This window comes from Thalassophryne amazonica, chromosome 1 (genome assembly GCF_902500255.1).
Source record: "Thalassophryne amazonica chromosome 1, fThaAma1.1, whole genome shotgun sequence".
NCBI lineage: Eukaryota > Metazoa > Chordata > Actinopteri > Batrachoidiformes > Batrachoididae > Thalassophryne > Thalassophryne amazonica.
Genome location: NC_047103.1, coordinates 51,891,115 through 51,912,225, shown reverse-complemented (window position 1 = coordinate 51,912,225; position 21,111 = coordinate 51,891,115). Strand labels below are relative to the sequence as shown.

The 21,111-nt window shown below is 40.9% G+C and overlaps 1 protein-coding gene across 1 annotated transcript in view; it reads right to left on the bottom strand.

Moving 5' to 3' along the window:
* The window catches only part of c1h8orf34 (chromosome 1 C8orf34 homolog), a 295,839-nt gene that overhangs the window by 67,975 nt on the left and 206,753 nt on the right, over window positions 1–21,111 (bottom strand). The window contains exon 8 of the mRNA XM_034169848.1: window positions 20,969–21,104. Within this exon, the coding sequence (XP_034025739.1) occupies window positions 20,969–21,104 (136 nt within the window). The remainder of the gene's footprint in view (window positions 1–20,968; window positions 21,105–21,111) is intronic.

Below are 21,111 nucleotides of genomic sequence, written 5' to 3'. Positions count from 1 at the left end.
ATGGAACAGTCACATTTGTTCTTCCATACAGTTTAATTTGCAAGCAGCTTTTACGTGGCTATAAATAGCTTAACGGCCAATCCATAAATGGATAAAGAGGTGGAGCATGGGCAAGATTTTACGTGACATGGGTGGGACGACCACACCCCTATTTCAAAGTTACCAGGCTTGGTTCAGGGGTTACGGTATTATTAAAGTATATTTTTTTCATGGACTGGGCAGTGGTTTTTCATGATGGGTGGCTTGGCTGGGATATTAAAAATTATGACTAGATTATTATCTCACCCTGGTTAGCGTGGTGCGGAGCTAACGTCAGCTAAAGTTATGATACCTGCTCACAGAAATAAAGTGAAAATTTCCCTTGACGGAAATAATGGACCAAACATAGTTATTAGATAATCCATTGGGACAATTAACCGCACAAAAATCCACATTATTACAGATATTTGTAAGAGCATGTTCAGAAAGGAGTCACTCACTCATGTGTTATGTGATGCTAGTGACTTAGAGCAGATGATATCATTTTCAAGCCACAAGAAAACTATATACATACATATACACATTTGTCCTGGGTGCCTATAACCTTGTAACATATATGAGACCCCAAGGGTAAAACAGAGCCATTGATGTTGGTCGGTATACTGAGATGGTACTATTCTGGGTGTCACTACACTGCTAGTTGTATTTGAAGATTATATAGCTGCCAGAGGATAATAAATTACAATGACCAATCGTCTGTTCAGTCTTTCATCTTAGGTGCATGTCCACTGTGAGAGACATAATCTTAAAAAAAAAAAAAAAAATCCGGAAATCACAATGTATGATTTTTTAATAATTTATTTGTATTTTACTGCTGCAAATAAGTATTTCAACACCTGTGAAAATCAATGTTAATATTTGGTACAGTAGCCTTTGTTTGCAAATACAGAGGTCAAACGTTTCCTGTAGTTTTTCACCAGGTTTGCACACACTGCAGCAGGGATTTTGGTCCACTCCTCCATACAGATCTTCTCCAAATCTTTCAGGTTTGGAGTTTCAGCTCCTCCAAAGATTTTCTATTGAGTTCAGGTCTGGAGACTGGCCAGGCCACTCCAGGACCTTGAAATGCTTCTTACAGAGCCCCTCCGTAGTTGCCCTGGCTGTGTGTTTGGGGTCATTGTCATGCTGGAAGACCCAGCCAAGACCCATCTTCAATGCTCTAACTGAGGGAAGGAGGTTGTTTGCCAAAATCTCACAATACATGACCCCATACATCCTCCCTTCAATACGGTGCAGTCGTCCTGTCCCCTTTGCAGAAGAGCACCCCCAGAGTATGATGTTTCCACCCCCGTGCTTCACGGTTGGGATGGTTTTCTTGGGGTTGTTCTCATCCTCTAAACATGGTAAGAGGAGTTGATTCCAAAAAGCTCTATTCTGGTCTCATCTGACCACATGACCTTCTCCCATGCCTCCTCTGGATCATCCAGATGGTCATTGGTGAACTTCAAACAGGTCTGGACATGTGCTGGACATGTGCTGGCCTGAGCAGGGGGACCTTGCTGCCCTGCAGGCTTTTAAACCATGATATCATGTGTTAATGTAATCTTTGTGACTGTGGTCCCAGCTCTCTTCATTGACCAGGTCCTCCTGTGTAGTTCTGAGCTTTCTCAGAATCATCCTTACCCCACAAAGTGAGATCTTGCATGGAATCCCAGACCAAGGGAGATTGACAGTCATCTTGTGTTTCTTCCACTTTCTAATAAATAATCATAACAGTTGTTGTCTTCTACCAAGCTGCTTGCCTGTTGTCCTGTAGTCCATCCCAGCCTTGTGCAGGTTTAAAATTTTGTCCCTGGTGTCCTTAGATAGTTCTTTGGTCTTGGCTATGGTGAAGAGGTTGGAGTGTGATTGATTGAGTGTGTGAACAGGTGTCTTTTATACAGGTAACAAGTTCAAACAGGTGCAATTAATACAGGTAAAGAGTGCAGAATAAGAGGGCTTCTTAAAGAAAAATTAACAGGTCTGTGAGAGCCAAAATTTTTGCTGGTTGGTAGGGGATCAAATACATATTTCATGCAATAAAATGCAAGTTAATTATTTAAGAATCATACAATGTGATTTTCTGGATTTATTTTTTTTTAGATTCTGTCTCTCATAGTTGAAGTGTACCTACGATAAAAATGACAGACCTCTCCATTCTCTGTAGGTGGGAAAACCTGCAAAACTGACAGGGGGTCAAATACTTATTTTTCCCCACTGTATGTGTATATATATATATATATATACACACACAGTGGTGGGCACAGATAACCAAAAAATTAACTTTGATAACAGATAATCAGATAAATGAAAAGTTATCTTTGATAAAGATAAAACGATAAACCACCCAAAAATGTATCAGAAGTTACTGAAAGCCGATAACCGACAAATTCCACTATTGTCTCTGGGGCATTTGCAACTACTAACAAGCTGATTTTGAGTTTTAACATCACGATCACTTCTGGTAGCATCAAAAGCGACAACAGACCCAAACAATGAGCCAGCACTTCTGTCTTTGAACATCTTGCCCCCTGCTGGAAGCTCCTGTTTACTATATGGCTTCCAGCACAGAAGCAAGCTGAGAGGAGCCACCAAGCTCAACTCTCTACTCAATCACAACACTGCCGTCAGGCGGAGGTCTTGGAAACTAAAGCAATGCTGAGTTATGGTTTGGTGTATAAATAAAATGAATACTGATAGAATAACTCCATTAATGTCAATTCTGTCATTTGTATAATGTTAAACTATAACATATATCTTTTTTTTTATCTTTTTTGAATAATGCACTAATTCTGAAGTTTTGTAACAAACACACACAGATCGCAAAGGATTCTGGGTAAAATGTGCCTCCACTAACTCTGATTTGGTTGAGTCATTCATTATGTAAACCAACACGTTAATGTGACGTGTGTCATGTGTTAGTGTTTACAGATAAATGTGCTTTTGTAAAATATTCCATTTTTTTTATTTGTAAAAACAGGTATTTTCAAAAGAAAAAAAAAAGCCAAGTTGTAATTAGATAACCGTCTGATATAACCGGTGTCAAAAATAAATAGAACACTGCCACAATCTGCTGGTGCCAGATGTTCAGTACTTAAGGCCTGGTTCACACGGCAGGATAATTAGGCCAATATCGGACCTGATCTTCCCCTTCCGACAATCTTAAGGACGCCCCAACAATTGTGATGACGCTAAAGATAATCTTATCAGATATTCCTCACATGTGTGGTGTGTTAAGAGCACTCTGATCTGCTCAGAAGGGCTTCAGGAGCGCTCCGATTGCAAATCGGGGATATTCAACATGTTGGATTTTTTTTGGCCCGATATCGCAGCGTGTGTTGTTTCCTCCGACCACACGTGCACGCAGCCTGCTGAATGTGACGTTCAGCCAATCAGAAAGCAAGGTGATGGACGCATGGAGTGGAAAATAAAATCAAAACAGCTGTTCTGACTTACCATAAAGTCCGGTGGTCGCGCTGTCTCCACTCCTTTAAAGAACGCCTTTTCTTTTTCTGTTTGTATCATTTTTCCCTTTGTTTTAAATAGTCCACAAAGTACCTCCGTTTGTTTACTCTGAGGTCACTTTTAATCTCGAGAGATTTTGTGAGATTTCCTGTCTGAGCTGTGAATGTTCGTGTGTGAAATCTGTTCATGTGTGGTGGTGTTGTCCTTACTGTGTGGCTGCACACCACACACTGTATGACCTTACCTGTCAGATCTGTGATTTTTTATCTTCACGTGTGTGGTCTCTCAGGTTTTGGAAACCTAAAGATAATTTTAAAATCCTGTCATGTGAACCAGGCTTAAGCTGGGTTTACACTGTGCGCGTTTTGGCCCTTTTTCAGCTGATTTTTCATCTGTGCGAGAATTTTTTGGATCACACTGAGTTTCAGGTTAATCGCGCATCCTGCATCGTTTAGTATACATGGAGTAACAAGCTGTGTTTAACATCTCACGACTACCTCCTGATCGCCGATCGTATGGTCATATGAAAATCAAACCTGTTTGATATTCTGGTCGGCCATCATGAGGGTATCCCGCTGCTGAAGCGCTACAAGCATCAAACCTCTTGCACTGTGCTTGTGCAAACACCGCAGACCTGTCTTGTAATTTTTTTTTTTTTAACTTTGATGTCTCCCATCAAAGGTTTTTGTAAAAAATAAGAAATGCAAATTAAATTTGAAAAAAAAAAAGCTTCTGTTTACATTTTGCTTCTGGAACACGAGTCCGACATGTGGTTTTTGAACATACAATGTGTGTGAGAACATAAATTGGGCGCTCTGAACTTTTACACCATGCGGTTCTGTGGTACAGTTTGAGCTGGAACTGAGTACAGTGATTGAAAATATCAGCCCAGCTTCAGTTTGAATACTGCCATGAACACTACTGGCCAGTAGATGGCAGTAGAGAATTGCCAAAACAAAATTCCAGATAATCTGTGTCTGCTGCTTCTCTGCTATGTTTAAGATGTGTGGAATTTAATAAATGCAAACACAATAACGTCTATAAACCCAGAGAATATATTCACAACAGTTTTAGGCACTAGAGTTTAATGCTGTTATCTGTGGAGCCTGATCAGTGTGTCTCAAATGCATTTTTCATGCCGTGAACATACTGAGATTATCCTATACCCATACTGCATCTGGACACAGCATGTCCACACTAAAACCTTAAAAATTAGCGCATTACTTTAAAACTAAAACATATATCTGATATTTTCACTTGATAAAACTTCAGACCTGACGTTAATTTAAATAACTTGTCCGAAATTAGTTTGGTCAAAATTTGAACTATAGGTTAAAAATGTATGCCTCTGGATGACTTGGGTGTTATTGCCCGCATATCAGTATGGGGTTAAAAGAAATGAGGGTTTTTTTAGTGACCCGTTCTCCTTTGCCTGCAGAGGATAGAGCGGTTTCTTCTAGAAGCGGCTCTCCTCTGTTTTGCAGAGGGTAGAACTACACATCTGCTATGAAACTTTTAACAGGTAGGTGCTCAACTGATTTTAAATGTTATAAATGTTTGTAGCTGTTCAGCTTTATTTACCACGTTATCGGTTTAAAAATTATTGGACAAAAATTTATGGCAACATAATTAGTCCGATAATGTTTTTTAAAAGTTATCTAAAAAGATAATCCGATGCGATAATGAAAACATTATCTTCGATAATTATCGGATTATCTGAACTGTACCCACCGCTGTATACACACACACACACACATATATATATATACACTCAACAAAAATATAAATGCAACACTTTTGGTTTTGCTCTCATTTTGTATGAGATGAACTCAAAGATCTAAAACTTTTTCCACATACACAATATCACCATTTCCCTCAAATATTGTTCACAAACCAGTCTAAATCTGTGATAGTGAGCACTTCTCCTTTGCTGAGATAATCCATCCCACCTCACAGGTGTGCCATATCAAGATGCTGATTAGACACCATGATTAGTGCACAGGTGTGCCTTAGACTGCCCACAATAAAAGGCCACTCTGAAAGGTGCAGTTTTGTTTTATTGGTGGGGGATACCAGTCAGTATCTGGTGTGACCACCATATGCCTCATGCAGTGCAACACATCTCCTTCGCATCATCCGAGAAGAGAACACCTCTCCAACGTGCCAAACACCAGCGAATGTGAGCATTTGCCCACTCAAGTTGGTTACGACGACGAACTGGAGTCAGGTCGAGACCCCGATGAGGATGACGAGCATGGAGATGAGCTTCCCTGAGACGGTTTCTGACAGTTTGTGCAGAAATTCTTTGGTTATGCAAAGCGATTGTTTCAGCAGCTGTCCGAGTGGCTGGTCTCAGACGATCTTGGAGGCGAACATGCTGGATGTCGAGGTCCTGGGCTGGTGTGGTTACACGTGGTCTGCGGTTGTGAGGCTGGTTGGATGTACTGCCAAATTCTCTGAAACGCCTTTGGAGACGGCTTATGGTAGAGAAATGAACATTCAATACACGAGCAACAGCTCTGGTTGACATTCCTGCTGTCAGCATGCCAATTGCACGCTCCCTCAAATCTTGCGACATCTGTGGCATTGTGCTGTGTGATAAAACTGCACCTTTCAGAGTGGCCTTTTATTGTGGGCAGTCTAAGGCACACCTGTGAACTAATCATGGTGTCTAATCAGCATCTTGATATGGCACACCTGTGAGGTGGGATGGATTATCTCAGCAAAGGAGAAGTGCTCACTATCACAGATTTCGACGGGTTTGTGAACAATATTTGAGGGAAATGGTGATATTGTGTATGTGGAAAAAGTTTTAGATCTTTGAGTTCATCTCATACAAAATGGGAGCAAAACCAAAAGTGTTGCGTTTAAATTTTTGTTGAGTATATATCCCCCACTTAGGTAAACCCAGTAATGCTGAAATTTAAACTCATCCAAGATAAATATATTTTGGGGTGTCCAGTTCAAATTAGGTGAAAATGTAATTTTGCTCACATTGTCATATGCAAAAGAATATCTCCCTTCTGTTCTTACAGCCACAGAGAATAATGAAGGACAATGACTTGTCTAATAGGTGTCTTGTCTAATAAGATTTGAACACGCTCAAGATTCTCATGCTCCTCTCCACTCCCCAATCTCTCCAATTCAATTTCAATTCAAATGTCTGTCTTTCTTGCAATCCAGCCACAACAGGGTGGCTGTGTAGTCTTTAAAATTGATCCTTACAAGCACCATAAATATCAAGTGGAAGAAACCGCAATGGAAGTAGTTGATTTTTCATGAAGTCAGTACTTTTCAACAGAGGCATTATCTCCTATATCGCTGTAGACCAAATGCAGATGTCATTTTTGCACCCACTGATTTCCATGGAGGTCTTTAGAGGAGATGCAGGTTGTGCTGAAATGGTCACTCTTGTTCTCCTGGACGACAAGATCCCCAGGACCACAAGATCCATACATGGCTTGGAAGCCTATCTTGTATCTGCCTCAGCAGGTTAGCAGCATCCTGTATTAAGGCTGTTTGATCTTTAACAAAATTTAACAAATTGGGTTCTATGGGATTCCTACAGGGAACTACAACCTCAGCATAGTTTCTTTTCAGGACAGTTCCAGGTAATGTGGTTTTGACTTTATTTCCAAACTGGTGGTACATAAGTGGGCAAAGTTAAATCATCCACTTCTTGGATGTAGGTAAGACACGATGATAAGGGGCTGTGGGCGAGGACCTTACGCCTGATGTTCACAAAGGATTACTGTACATGCTGTCGAACAAAAATGCACAGACTTCTCAACCTCAGTGACCCCAAAAATATCATATGCAGATAAAAAGGAGCTGAATTGTGATACATTTGCCCGAGGGTAATGGGTATGTGAGGAATGCTTTTGAACATGGGGCAGAGCCAAGCAGATTATCTTTATATTCACTGCACAAGCACAATAAAATTACAAGAAAGGCTCTGCTTTTGTTGAAAGATTTATGATATGAGACAGAACATCTACAGAGACATGTAGATCAAAGTAAATAATTCCATCTGGATCATTTCATGCACCATAGTAGACATTAGGCAAACTACAGTGGCCTCCAGAAGTATTGGAACTCTTGGTATTTCACACATTTTAATTTGTTTATGCCATTTCAAATACAAATAATAAAATTTTCTGAAATTACCTTTCTTAACCTCAAACTGAAAGCAAATCATTACAACTTTATATAAATTAAGTGGTATAGAAGAGGACTTTCTTTCACCAAAACATTAAATCTAGGCTTGTATCTCAGATGTACCTTCTGGCAAATTGTAGCTGATCTTTCAGGTCTTTAAAAAAAAAAAAAAAAAAATCCTCCTCTATATCACTTCATCATGAAGCTGTATAACTGGGGATACAAAATGTAAAATATACACTGTGCACAATTTCTCCAATCACAGTCACAGAAACCTATAACATCTTCTGGGTTGTCTGGGTGTCTTGGTGGCTTTCCTCACTCTTCAGTTTTTGAGAACCATCTGCTCCATACAGATTTACTACAGAGTGCCATACTGTTTGTATTTCTTCATAATTAAAGTAAATAAAGTTCAAGACATATTGAGTAACTCGGAAATGTTCATGTATCCATCCCCTGACTTGTATGAAGAAAACTGGCAATAAAATTGATTATTTACAAGTATTATACCAAAGGGGCCCATTACTTATGCAACTCATTATCTTGGCTTTTATATTTTTAATTAATTTATATCAAGCTGTAGAGATTTGTTTTCAATTTGAGTTTAAGGAAGATAATTTTAGAAATTTTTTATTTTTTTTTGTATTTGAAATGACATAAAGCTGTAGTTATGAGCTACTACTGGTCAGACTTTGTTGGAAATGATCGTGTATGAACTGGCACTTAGCTTGGGTTGATTTGATTGTACGAGTGGGTGTAGGCATTGATAAGCGTTGCTACTGCCTAATCCTTTTGGGCACCATGCTCATTGTTTTCATGTTCTTTCTTTCCTGTAACTTTTGTTTGTTTGTTTTTGTATTGATTTTGTGGTCTGTAAATGAGTGTTTTTTTGTAAGCATTGGTGCCTAAAAAATTCAATTCAATTCAATTCAATAAATCAGGTATTTTTAAAGAACTTTCTAGTCTTCTATTTTTACCTTTTGTCATATTTTAAACATCTGGGGTTTAACATTTAAACATATCTGTGTGTTTTTAAATGTATTTGGCATAACTAACACATTTTGACATAAATAATATTAATTCAATTACAGGGATGGTATTGATAAGATTTTGTCTATTGATGCCATTATGGATTCTGCTTATCGATCAGATTCATTATCGATTCCCTTATCAATACTTCCTGTGAATTTTGTGTGTACTAAAAGTACACAGTATTGTGCTTTGTCCCCTGTTTACAATGGGGTACTCAGGTCAAAGCAGCTTCTGTCATGCCCAGCCCCAGCTCAGGGGTGAGGTCTTCATTCATTACCTTATTTCCTCTTTGATTCTCTGGTTTTACCTTTCATTAGTTTATATTTTATCACGTTAGTCTGTTTGGTTCTGTTTATTGCTTTGTTTACTATTTGGTCACTCATTTCATTCATCACCTTATTATTTAGTTTGCAGTCATCCAGTTCTTCTCTACTACTTTACTGAGTCTTAAAGTAAATAAATATGAAATTGGTCACAAGATCCTTGATCTCTGGACATAAATAAAAATAAAATCTGTAATTTTTCTCAAAAGTACTTCCTTTCAGACATTAATGGCATGAATGTCACTCCTTACGTCTGAGCTGAGCTTAGCCGGCTGCACGTCAACATCAATGTAATTCATAAAGAATGCAGGACTTCTCATTTTGGGAGGAAAGAAGCATTTTAGTCTGTCATAGTTTGTTGTCTGTGCTACATTTGGAAAGAGGTGTCATTTGATTTAAAACGGTGATTCGTTTTCAAGTTATCAATTCCGGTCCGACTCGATCTTGACTCGGCAGAGAGTGGCACAGCATTTGGAGCTGTGCGAATGGAACGGAGGACGATTCTTGTCGATTCTTGTTTCTTGCCAGAAACAAGACAAGAGTCCCAGTTAGTGACTTTAATCAGCACAAAAGTAACTCACAATTGACATCTTTAAATGACTTTGAGAGGGGTTAAGAAGCAGACTTAGTGCGAAGCAGAGAACCAATGAAGCAGTAGATTGTAGCACTGCTTTGTTGCTTCAGTCTTCAAGAACAGCTGCCGCAGAAGCAGATGATTACAGACCCACTACAGGGTCTTCAATCAACATCAAGAAATGATCATTTTCCTGACAAACACCCTCAAAAACAACGGCCGCTCTGAAGGACTGATAAGGGAATCGTTAAGCAAAAAGGCTATTGATGTCGGTGGATCGAATAATTTCTTAACGATTCTCGAAAAGAATCAGTTCTCGATACCCATTCCTTGCGCTCCCTCTGAAGAATGACTTACAGTTTGAAAACCACTGGCATAAACAAAAATGTGTGAAATACCAAGTTTTCCAATACTTCTGGAGGGCACTGTATATCTCTCTTTTTAACAACCAGGATTTGGCAAATCATCAAATAACAGCAGAAATCTAAAAAAAAAAAAACTCTTTATTTTGCCAACAGGTGGTTTCATTGGCTGCTACAAACCCAACCTGCACTGTTTTTTTGTTTTTGTTTGTTTGTTTGTTTTAATGGCAGCTGCTTTGCACACACTTGGAAATGTTGGCCAAAGAAGATTCTCTCTTGATGGATTTGACAGGAAAAATTGATTACCAAAGGTTTTTGATTTCCTTAAATTTGAATGCTTAACAAAAGTCAATCTGCCCAAGAAGGTGCAACTTGCCAGATGATCCCTACTTTGTCTGCTAGATTAAAGTAGACCTGCATTGAAATAAATGCAGTCAGATCTTTGGACCAAAAAATGACATATTTACACATAAGATCCTTCTGAATGTAGTAAAGTAAATCTGCAAGCCCAGATCTCTCATTCAACAGAGAAATCTTCATTTGAAAATGACAAATTTACAGCTAACATTTAGCCCTCCGCAAATTGTCCCTCTCATCATGGATGCTGCCCAGACGTCAGGGACAAGACCCTCTCCCAGCATGCATTGCATGCGCCAACTGTAATTTGTGGATTTACGTCAGTTTGCATCTGCACCTTTTTCTTGTCTTATACGGAAGGATCTACTTTTTAAAACTTCATATTGTCTTGCGGTAGGCTTGGTGAGTACACATTTCTTTTATTTGTGCTTGAAAATTATTTTTGTGGACTTTTTCATACGCCCGTTTGATTGAGTGGTGTCGCATTGAAAATCTACTGTCTTTCACCTCCGGTGTACCGTCGCGGGCTACGGAGGCGAGACCCGCAAAGAATTCAAGTCATTAAAAATATATAAACCTCTCTCAGCAGCCACAGAGCTCTGCGGCTCCGATTACCGAGACATGCAGCGCTGCGGATTTTGCAGCAAGAAGTCTGTCCTTGCGAGCAACAGGTGTCACCGCGCGCACTGCATTAACACGGCCAAGTTGGCTGCAACGCCATTGAGTAAACAGAGAGGTGGTGCTGGCTGCACAGCAGACACGGGGGTGTGAGTGCCGCGGAGCATTTAACGAGCGCATGCACTCAGTAAGCGTATCGGGGGCAGTGAGAGTGAGGCGTCGAGGAATAATGTCGCCCGCTGTCGATGCCGCCGCTGATCTGATCCCCTGATCTGAGCAAGCAGAGCTGTATCTCACATTCATTGCAGCTTACTTTTGGATATTGAAACCAGGATGTGTATAACAGTAACATTACTAAGAGATAAAATCAATTTCAATGTGGGATCGGACTGAAGGCGGGAACGCGTCGTCTTGTAACCGACGTCATGGAAATGATCCGGATGTACAAACTATTTTCACAGAGGGCTAAATGTTAGCTGCAAATTTGTCATTTTTAAACAAATATTTCTCCGCTGAATTACAAATTTGGGCTTACAGATTTACTTTACTGCATTCACAAGGGTCTTATAAATACATATCAGCTATTTCTTTTCTGAAATCTGACCACATTTATTTCAATGCAGGTCTCCTTTAAATATGTCCTGACTTGATAGACTCATGAAAGATATTCCCTCTGTATATTTCACAAAGGTTCAGAAACAGCCTCATAACCTCTTGTAACTGAAAGAATACCAAAGTCCCCCACATGTATCACAGCTAGCATTGAGTGAGGCTTTGGGCTACCCTTGCTGGTTCTGGCCCAGGAGGTGGCTGTTTAAACAAGCACTCACAATGAAAACAGGGGTCATCAGTGTGATGTAAAGGAAGAAGTCATTACCTCGGAGACAGAAACAGACAAACAAACAAATGTTGTGGTCAACCTTGTGTGCTGTTATATAATCACATGTGGTTTTTATCAGCAGCAATCGTACTTTGTGCTGATCATGGGTCAACCCACTGGTGAAGAATTACAAACAAACACAGAGAACATTCTCACAACTCTGCACTCAAGTGGTAACTTACAAAATATAGCATTTTTTTTTAATCTTTTACACATTCAGTGCCCACATGTCCCAGTGATGCTCTACTGAAACCATGTGACCCAGTATCACTTAATTTTCTCTCTGTTTGATTAGCCTAAGCTCCTCAGAATGATGGGACTTCACAGAAGCTAGGAGGCGCCATCTTGCCGAATTTGTTTGTAGTCCTCCAAGGACTGTTGATGCCATGTGAGGTGATGTCAAAGCAGAACAGTCACTGTGGTAAAATAAGTGATGAAAAAACCTCTTTTAAAAACACAAAGTTGTAACGCTGTTTAACATGTGAACGCATCAAGCCAGTGTGGCCAATTTAATTTAAGACCCGTAGAGAGGGTCAGTGACTTCAAGTTCCTGGGAACATACATTTCTCAGGATCTTACATGGGGCACCAACATCAATGCCCTTGTGAAAAAGGCACAGCGGCGTCTGTACTTTTTAAGGTCACTGAGGAAGGTCAACCTGTCCCAGGAACTGCTGCTGTCCTTCTACAGGTGTTCTGTAGAGAGCGTCCTCACCAACAACATTTTGGTGTGGTACAGGAGCTGCTCTCAGGCTGACAAGAAGGCTCTGGAGAAAGTCAGGAAGTCAGCACAGAACATCATAGGAGCGCAGCTGTCCTCTCTGTCAGACATCTATAACACCAGATGTCTGTGCCAGAAGCATCAGCTTCGATGGTTCACACCCTGGGCACAGCCTGTTCTCACTGCTGCCCTCAGGAAAGAGGTACCGTCCATCAAGGCCCGCACATCCAGACTCACCAATATGTTCTACCCAAGTGCAATACGAGTATTGAATGCACATCCTACAGTTAGCTGACTTATACGAGGTCTGTCAGAAAACTATCCGACCTTTTTATTTTTTGCAAAAACCATATGGATTTGAATCACATGTGATTGCATCAGCCAAGCTTGAACCTTCGTGCGCATGCGTGAGTTTTTCCACGCCTGTCGGTTGCGTCATTCGCCTGTGAGCACGCTTTGAGTGAGCAGTGGTCCACCCCCCTTGTCGGATTTTTATTGAAAGTAAAATGTCTGAACGATTTGGAGCTTTGCTGCATCAAATTTTTCCAGAAACTGTGAGAGACAGCCAGGTGGACACCATTCGGAAAATTCAGATGGCTTTCAGGGTCGATTTTATGGGGATGACAGTTACAGCCGGTTTAAAGACCGCCCACAGCGGCTGAGAGCGCGCCGTGCTCCGAGCGACGATCGACGCGCTGAAACGACCAGATCATTTCCAAAGTGAAGGCTGTGCAACGCTGTGATGAAGCCTCACAGGACATGTTCTGGCATGTCCAGCTCATCCACAATTTCTTGGATAGTCACACAACTGAAAAGCCACCGAAAGCCGTCTGAAAGCCATCTGAAAGCCGTCCTGTGAGACCAACACGGAGGTGCTTTGGTCCCGTGCCATTCACGGTTCTGAGGCGCATTCCTCTGCTCCTCTTTCCATGACAAAAACTCCTGTATTATTTTAATAAATATAAGCACAAAATCACAAATACAAAAAACAGCATTACCATGAAGACAATACCTGCATTCAGTTTCTAGGCATAGACTACCCATTTGAGCTGAATAATTCACCTGCCAAGGTTCACACACTTTCTTCACTGAGTGAAGGGAGTGATGGCAGCTCCAACAGGTCTATTCTTTCAAGGGTTAAATGGCTTTTGACTAGTCGACTAATAAAAAAATAGTCGACTAGTCGGATATTGGCTAGTTTTAGTCAGTGGTGGGCACAGTTCCGATAATCCGATAACAGATAAATATCGAAGATAATGTTTTCATTATCGGATTATCGTTTTAGATAACTTTAAAAACCATTATCGGACAATTATCTTCCAATAAATTTTTGTCCGATAACTTTTAGACCGATAGCGTAGTAAAAAACTGAACAGTGGCAAACATTTTTAAAATTTAAAATCAGTTGAGCACCTACCTGTTAAAAGTTTCCTAACAGATGTATAGCTCTACCCTCTGCAAACAGAAGAGAGCCGCTTCTATGAGAAACCACTTTATCCTCTGTAGACAAAGGAGAACTGGGCTCATACATCCAAAAAAAAAAAAAAAAAATCATTTCCTTTAACACCATACTGATATGCTGGCAATGTCACCCAAGTCATCCAGAGGCATACATTTTTAACCTATGGTTCAAATTTTAACCAAACTAATTTCAGACAAGTTATTTAAAATTACTGTCATGTCTGAAGTTTTATAAAGTGAAAATATCAGATATATGTTTTAGTTTTAAAGTAATGTGCTAATTTTTAAAGTTTTAGTGAGCACATGCTGTGCCCAGCAGTGCATTATGGGTAGGATAGGGTAATCTCAGTACGTTGATGACAGGACAAATGCATTTCAGACACTCTGTTCAGGCTCCACAGACAACAGCATTAAACTCTAGTGCCTAAAACTCTCGTGAATATATTCTCTGGGTTTATAGATGTTACTGTATATGCGTTTGTTAAAATCCACGCATCTAAAATGTAGCAGACACGGATTATCTGGAATTTTGTTTTGGTAAGTTTTCAAGGCCTCTACTGCCATCTACTGGCCAGTAGTGTTCATGGCAGTATTCGTCCTGAAGCTGAGCCGACACTGTATGATATTTTTAATCACAAGTTAAGTTTTTTCAAACTTAATTTACAAAAACTTTCGATGGGAGACATCAAAGTTTAAAAACAAAACAAAATGACAAAAAAAAAATTACAAGACAGCTCTGCAGTGTTTGCACATGCACAGTGCGAGCGGTTGGATGCTTGTAGCTCTTCAGCAGCAGGATACCCTCACGACGGCCGACCAGAATAATATCAAACAGGTTTGATATTCATTTGACCATACGATTGGCGATCAGGAGGTGGTCGTGAGATGTTAAACACAGCTTGTTACTCCATGTACACTACACAATGCAGGACGTGCGATAACCTGAAACTCGGTCCAAAAAATTCTCACACAAATGAAAAATCATCTGAAAAAGGGCCAAAACTCGCACAGTGTAAAGCCAACATTTATGTGTCAAGACAATATTGAGTGCACGTTTTACAACAACATAAAACGTGCACAGATCATGGCATGAATAAAATGTGCGCACATTCTCTCCACATGCAAAACATTTTGCGATGACACCTCCAGGGCTCTGTAAAAATGCCTGTTTTTAGAAATAAAAAATGGAATATTTTACAAAAGCACATTTATCTGTAAACACCAACACACGTCACATTAACGTGTTGGTTTACATAATGAATGACTGAACCAATCAGTGTTTAGCAGAGGCACTTTTACCCAGAATCCTTTGCGATCTGTCTGTGTTTGTTACAAAACCTCAGAATTAGTATATTATTCAACATTAAAAGATATATGTTATATGTTAACTTTGCACAAATGACAGAATTGACATTAATGGAGTTATTCTATCAGTATTCATTTTATTTATACACCAAACCATAAGACAGCATGACTTTATTTTCCAAGACCTCCGCCTGACCGGAGCGTTGTGATTGGTAGAGAGCTGGCTTTGTAGCTGTTCTCAGCTTTCTTCTGTGCTGTAAGCCATGTAGTAAACAAGAGCTTCCAGCAGGGGGCAGGATGTTCAAACATAGAAGTGTGGGCTCATTGTTTGGGTCTGTTGTCACTTTTGATGCTACTAGAAGTGACTGTGATGTTAAAACTCAAAATCAGCTTGTTAGTAGTTGCAAATGCCCCAGAGACAATAGTGGAATTTGTCGGTTATCGGCTTTCGGTAACTTCTGATACATTTTTGGGTGGTTCATCGTTTTATCGTTATCAAAGATAACTTTTCAGTTATCTGATTATCTGCTTTCAAAGTTCATTTTTTGGTTATCTGTGCCCACCACTGGTTGTAGTCGACTATTAAGTAGTCATTCCATCCCTCGTAAATACTGAGTTGAATATAATAAAATTACAAAAACAGCAAAAACTTTTATATACGAGGTCTATTAGAAAAGTATCCGACCTTATTATTTTTTTCAACAACCATATGAATTTGAATCACGTGTGATTACATCAGACATGCTTGAACCCTCGTGGGCATGCAAGAGTTTTTTCATGCCTGTCGGTTACGTCATTCGCCTGTGGGCAGTCTTTGAGTGAGGAGTCGCCCACCCTCTCGTTGATTTTTTCATTGTTTAGGAATGGCTCAGAGACTGCTGCTTTGTTTGATCAAAATTTTTTCAAAGCTGTAAGGCACAACTAAGTGGACACCATTCGATAAATTCAGCTGGTTTTCGGTAAAAATTTTAACGGCTGATGAGAGATTTTGGTCTGGTAGTGTCGCTGTAAGGACGGCCCACGGCGCCTGACGGAGATCTGCGCTTCGAGGCGGCAGCGTCTCGCCGTTTCAAGTTGAAAACTTCCACATTTCAGGCTCTGTTGACCCAGTAAGTCGTCAGAGAACAGAGAACTTTCAGAAGAAGTCGGCATGAGGAGTTTATTCGGACATTCCATTGTTAACGGACATTTTGTAATGAAAGAACGTGCGGGCAGAGTCGCATGACTGGCCGGACACGACCGCGGGGGGTCGTGACAGGAAAAACACCTCCGTTGGAAACCTTAACGGACAAGTTGGAACATGCCCAAGCTGTTAAACAATTTCTCACTTACTCACTTGTTGAAAGCCATCAAAAGCCGCCTGAATTTTACAAATGGTTTTCAACACGGAGGTGTTTTTCCTGTCGCAGCGCACACAGATTCACCGAGTCGTCACGGAAACGACTCGGTGAATTTGCGCGCACGTCTTTCATTACAAAATGTCCTTAAACAGTGGAATGTCTGCATAAACTCCTCATGCCGGCCTCTTCTGAATCTTCTCTGTTCTCTCACAACGTCCTGGGTCAACAGAGCCTTAAATTTGGCTGATTTCAGCTTGAAACAGGCCGACGACGGCGCCTGGAAGCGCTGCTGTACGTCCCGCTCCATGGGAAGTCCTTACAGCGACAGAAACACCCCATAATCTCTCAGCAGCCGTTAAACTTTTCACCGAAAACCAGCTGAATTTTTCGAATAGTGTCCACTCGGATATTCCTCACAGGTCCAGAAAAAAGTTTGATAAAGTAACGCACGCCGTCTCAAGCAGCGTGTGAAACAAAGGAATTCAGCCGAGAGGGCGGGACCACATCTCACTCAAGGCCTGCCCACAGGGAAATGACGTCACCGACACGCGTGAAAAAACTCACGCATGCGCACGAGGGTTCAAGCATGATTGGTGTAATCGCATGTCAATCAAATCCATATAGTTTTTTTTTTTTATAAAACTGCTGGTTAGTTTTATAAGATACCTCGTATTTCACGCTAGCAGGTTTATTGCTTGCTTATCTTTATCTGATTGGCTAAGATGCTAACAGATATATTGCTCTGTCCAGTGCATGGAGATGAGAACCCAAACCCTACCCCCGCCCACCACACACACACACACACACACCCTAAACAACTGCAGTGTAATTGCAGTGCACTGCTTTGTTTACGTGATGTAACTTTATTCAATTCCTTAAACAAGATGGCTGCCTGAGCTACCCATAACTGACTGGTTCATCAAATGACAATGTCCTTGTCCTGTTTTTCTATCTCTGTTGTTCAGCGCCTGCTAACAATGTTGCTGACACTGCTAACAATGGCATCACTAGATAAATAGTTAGTCCTACACAATCAGACTAATCTTGCCGTTAAGTTTTTAAATTTCAACTCAGACACGGGCACAACACTCATTAGGTTTTGACAATTTATTGTCCTGAATAAAGAATCGACAGATTAAGCCAGATCTGAATAACCTTCCTGAAACAACATTGCCCAAGAAGCACAGGAGTAAAATTGGTTGTGGTGCCGCAAAACAAGGAATGATTTCTGCAACAGTCTAGGTGTCACCACACCCCTGCCCCATCATAGAACACTAAAGATTATGAACCAAGAGCATTTGGTGCCTCATTGTTACTGAACAAGCTCTGGGCAAGGACCAAATAGCTACTCAACCGACCTACAACCTTGCAGAATCCAGTGATTATTTGTAACGTTGACTTGCTGTCGTTACATTCCTTAAGAAATGCACATTGAAGACTTCAGTACTGTCATATCTGTACAGCAGAATTATCAGCAGGTGGGAAACATAACAGAGCCACACATTTTAACCATTTGACCTGGCAGTTTAAAAAATTGGCCCCACACTGGAAAAGCTTTGGTGTTACTGGGACTCCCATCACGATCATTGCTAATTCACAGAGCATAAACTCTGTCTCAGGGTCCCTCACCATCCCTCACCCTGACCTCATTTTTTACAATATTCTGTTCCATCTCCAAGTTTTTTGTGCACAACCATAAATATTAGTTTGCACACACAGGTCTTGATTCCTGCATCTCTCCATGCGTGCAGTACTTTTTCCAGCTTAGTGATCTGTTTGCCGCCCATACACCACTAGTGTCTAAGAAATACCACAGCTCCTTCCCCAATAAAACTTGGGAAGCATTTGGCGGTCAGGTTAAAGAGGACGAAACACGAATTTGGCCTGAATCACAAAAAGACAGACGGAGAAGAAGGAGAACAGATGTTTGATATTTTAGCCATGAAAAACAGCTGGCGTATGAGCCAAAAATGACTCCACATGCACATGCATCATTGCTTCCCTGCTAATCCAGCCACAAATTGAAAGGTATATTGCTTTAAATAATGTTCCAACCGAATTCTGCTGATAGCATTCACCCGACTGTGAGACCTGAGACCATCCAGCAGCATGTATGGAGAACAAAACTGATAAGCAACATCAACAAAAGAAGAGAACGGAACACATTTCAAATGCCAATCAGAGCTGTGCAGGCAGATGTAGGCCCGGCGTCTCATTGACTTTATCTTTGACTGGCATCATGTAAGACTCCTGCCCACACCTGCCTACAGTATGACAGCCAGCACTCAGAAATCTGAGCACTAACCTGATGCAGCAGATCAGGGGAAAAGGAAATGTGTCAAAAGAGAACCCATGATAAGGAAAAGACCAAAAACAAGCAACACCGGAATGCACTTAAAACACAGTTTTCTTTGTTCTGAATCCCATGGTATGCTATCTGTGATCTGGATACAGATTCAAAGAGACTGGAGTGGGGGTGGGACAGAAGGAAGAGTCCTGAATTTGGCCAAAAATGTATACTCTGTAAAACTTCCTATGCAGTAAAAAAATATATATGGTAATATATTTGGACAGGTCAGGTCAGCTCTGAGGGGTATGGACTGGTTGTCTGCCTGGGTGATTGCAATCCAGAACACAGGGAGGTTCTGTGGACCAGCACATGCTCCCATGTGTTAATACCCTATAGAACCACTCATGGTCCTGACTGACAACCACCTAGGCTCAACAAGGGTACACCGGCATCTTTTAAAAGTGGCCATCCATCTGCTGCTGCAGCCAAGTGAAATATAAATGTCCCCTTGTCCTTTACTAGTTGGTCCTCAGCAGTGAAGCATCTGTATGCTGGATTAGAATCAAGGAAAATACACCACATGGCCATAGTGTTTGTCATTGGCATTCATTCAACTGCAAATAGTACGACTCACCTGGGTCCCTTTAACTAACCGCGCATTTGACACCAAGTAAATGGTCTGTATTTATATAGTAGCACTTTACAATGATGCCTCACATTCACACATGTCAAAGTACCACCGTGCAAAGTACTCAAATAGATACAACAACTGCTGTCTAACTGGAGGACTAAACATTTAACCTTCTGTTCCCAAGCCCAAATTACTAACCTTGACGTTGTCCATTCCCCAAAATCCAGCTCATAACTAAACCAGACACTGATGATTTTTGAAGTGACTCCGCCAGGGTGTATTGAAAACACTTAAATGATTTTCTTTTTGTGTCAAGAAAGTAGGTTTTGTTTAGTGTACAATTTACTGGTTTCCTTGTGTTTGTGTATCACTGGTTGGCTAATTCCTCCACAATTTTAGACATTAACACCCAGAGTAGAGTAGACATTGAATACTTGTTTACATCATATTCACATAAATTCTCATGACGGTGTAGTTATGTACAGATAGGGAGCCACTCTTGCCAGTTGCACAAGCATTCCATGTCGATGTGATCACTATTTCTTGGTTTGGAATAATGACCAAACACATGTACATCACTTCCGTCTTTTGACTGTAACTGCAAACCAGAGGGCATGGCAACAATGAGTCACAGAAATCAGATTAGATTAGATAGAACTCTGTTAATCTCTTGGGAAGACTCCCTCAGGGAAATTGAGGTTCCAGCAGCATTGTGTAGCAGCACACCAGGTAAGAAGCACACAGAGTGAAAGTTAAAAAAACACTTTGTAAATATAAATACCAGGCATACTGATCGCTACTGGTTTACTGGCTACTACTGTTCCTCTCCTTCCCGCCTTCTGTTTTCCTCTTACTACTCCTCCTCTCCCCAGGTGAGAAATGATGAGTTTGTGTGTGAAAACGTAAGCTGGCCATATACTACATGATGATGTGTTAAAAATGCACATGATGGCAGCATGATCGATTGTACGCAACTGTGCCTGTGTGTTCACATAATTATAAGATTTGGATTTGTAATGAACTATGCCAAATGGACTGCATTTATATAGACGCTCAAAGCGCTTTACACATCAATGCCTCACATTCACCCCGTTGAAAGGTGCTCACTACACACCAGGAGCAACTAAGGACCTTGCCCAAGGGCCCTTAGTGATTTTCCAGTGAGGCTGGGATTTGAACAGAGGATCCTCTGGTCTTAAGCCCAACGCTTAACCACTAGATCATCACCTCCCCTTAAGCAATAAGTATGTCAGCAAATCATGTCCATAGTGTTCACGTCACGGTACTATGCTGGAAGTGGATATAAAATAACAGCAGCGATTTCACTGCAGGCAGAACTCCTGCCATTTTAACCCTTAATCACTCTTTCAGTGTGTCACTCAGGCACCAGATAAGGATGGATGTGATATGAAGTGAGCAGCTGGTAGGATTTACCTAGCACACCTCGAGCAGATGTTGAGTGTAACTTTGGCCTGTGGCTCGGGCTGATAGGAGCTGCGTCCCTGGCTGAACTTACTGCCGGATGGAACCAGACCCATCACACCCTCCATCCGCAGGTCATCCAGATCCTCTGAGTG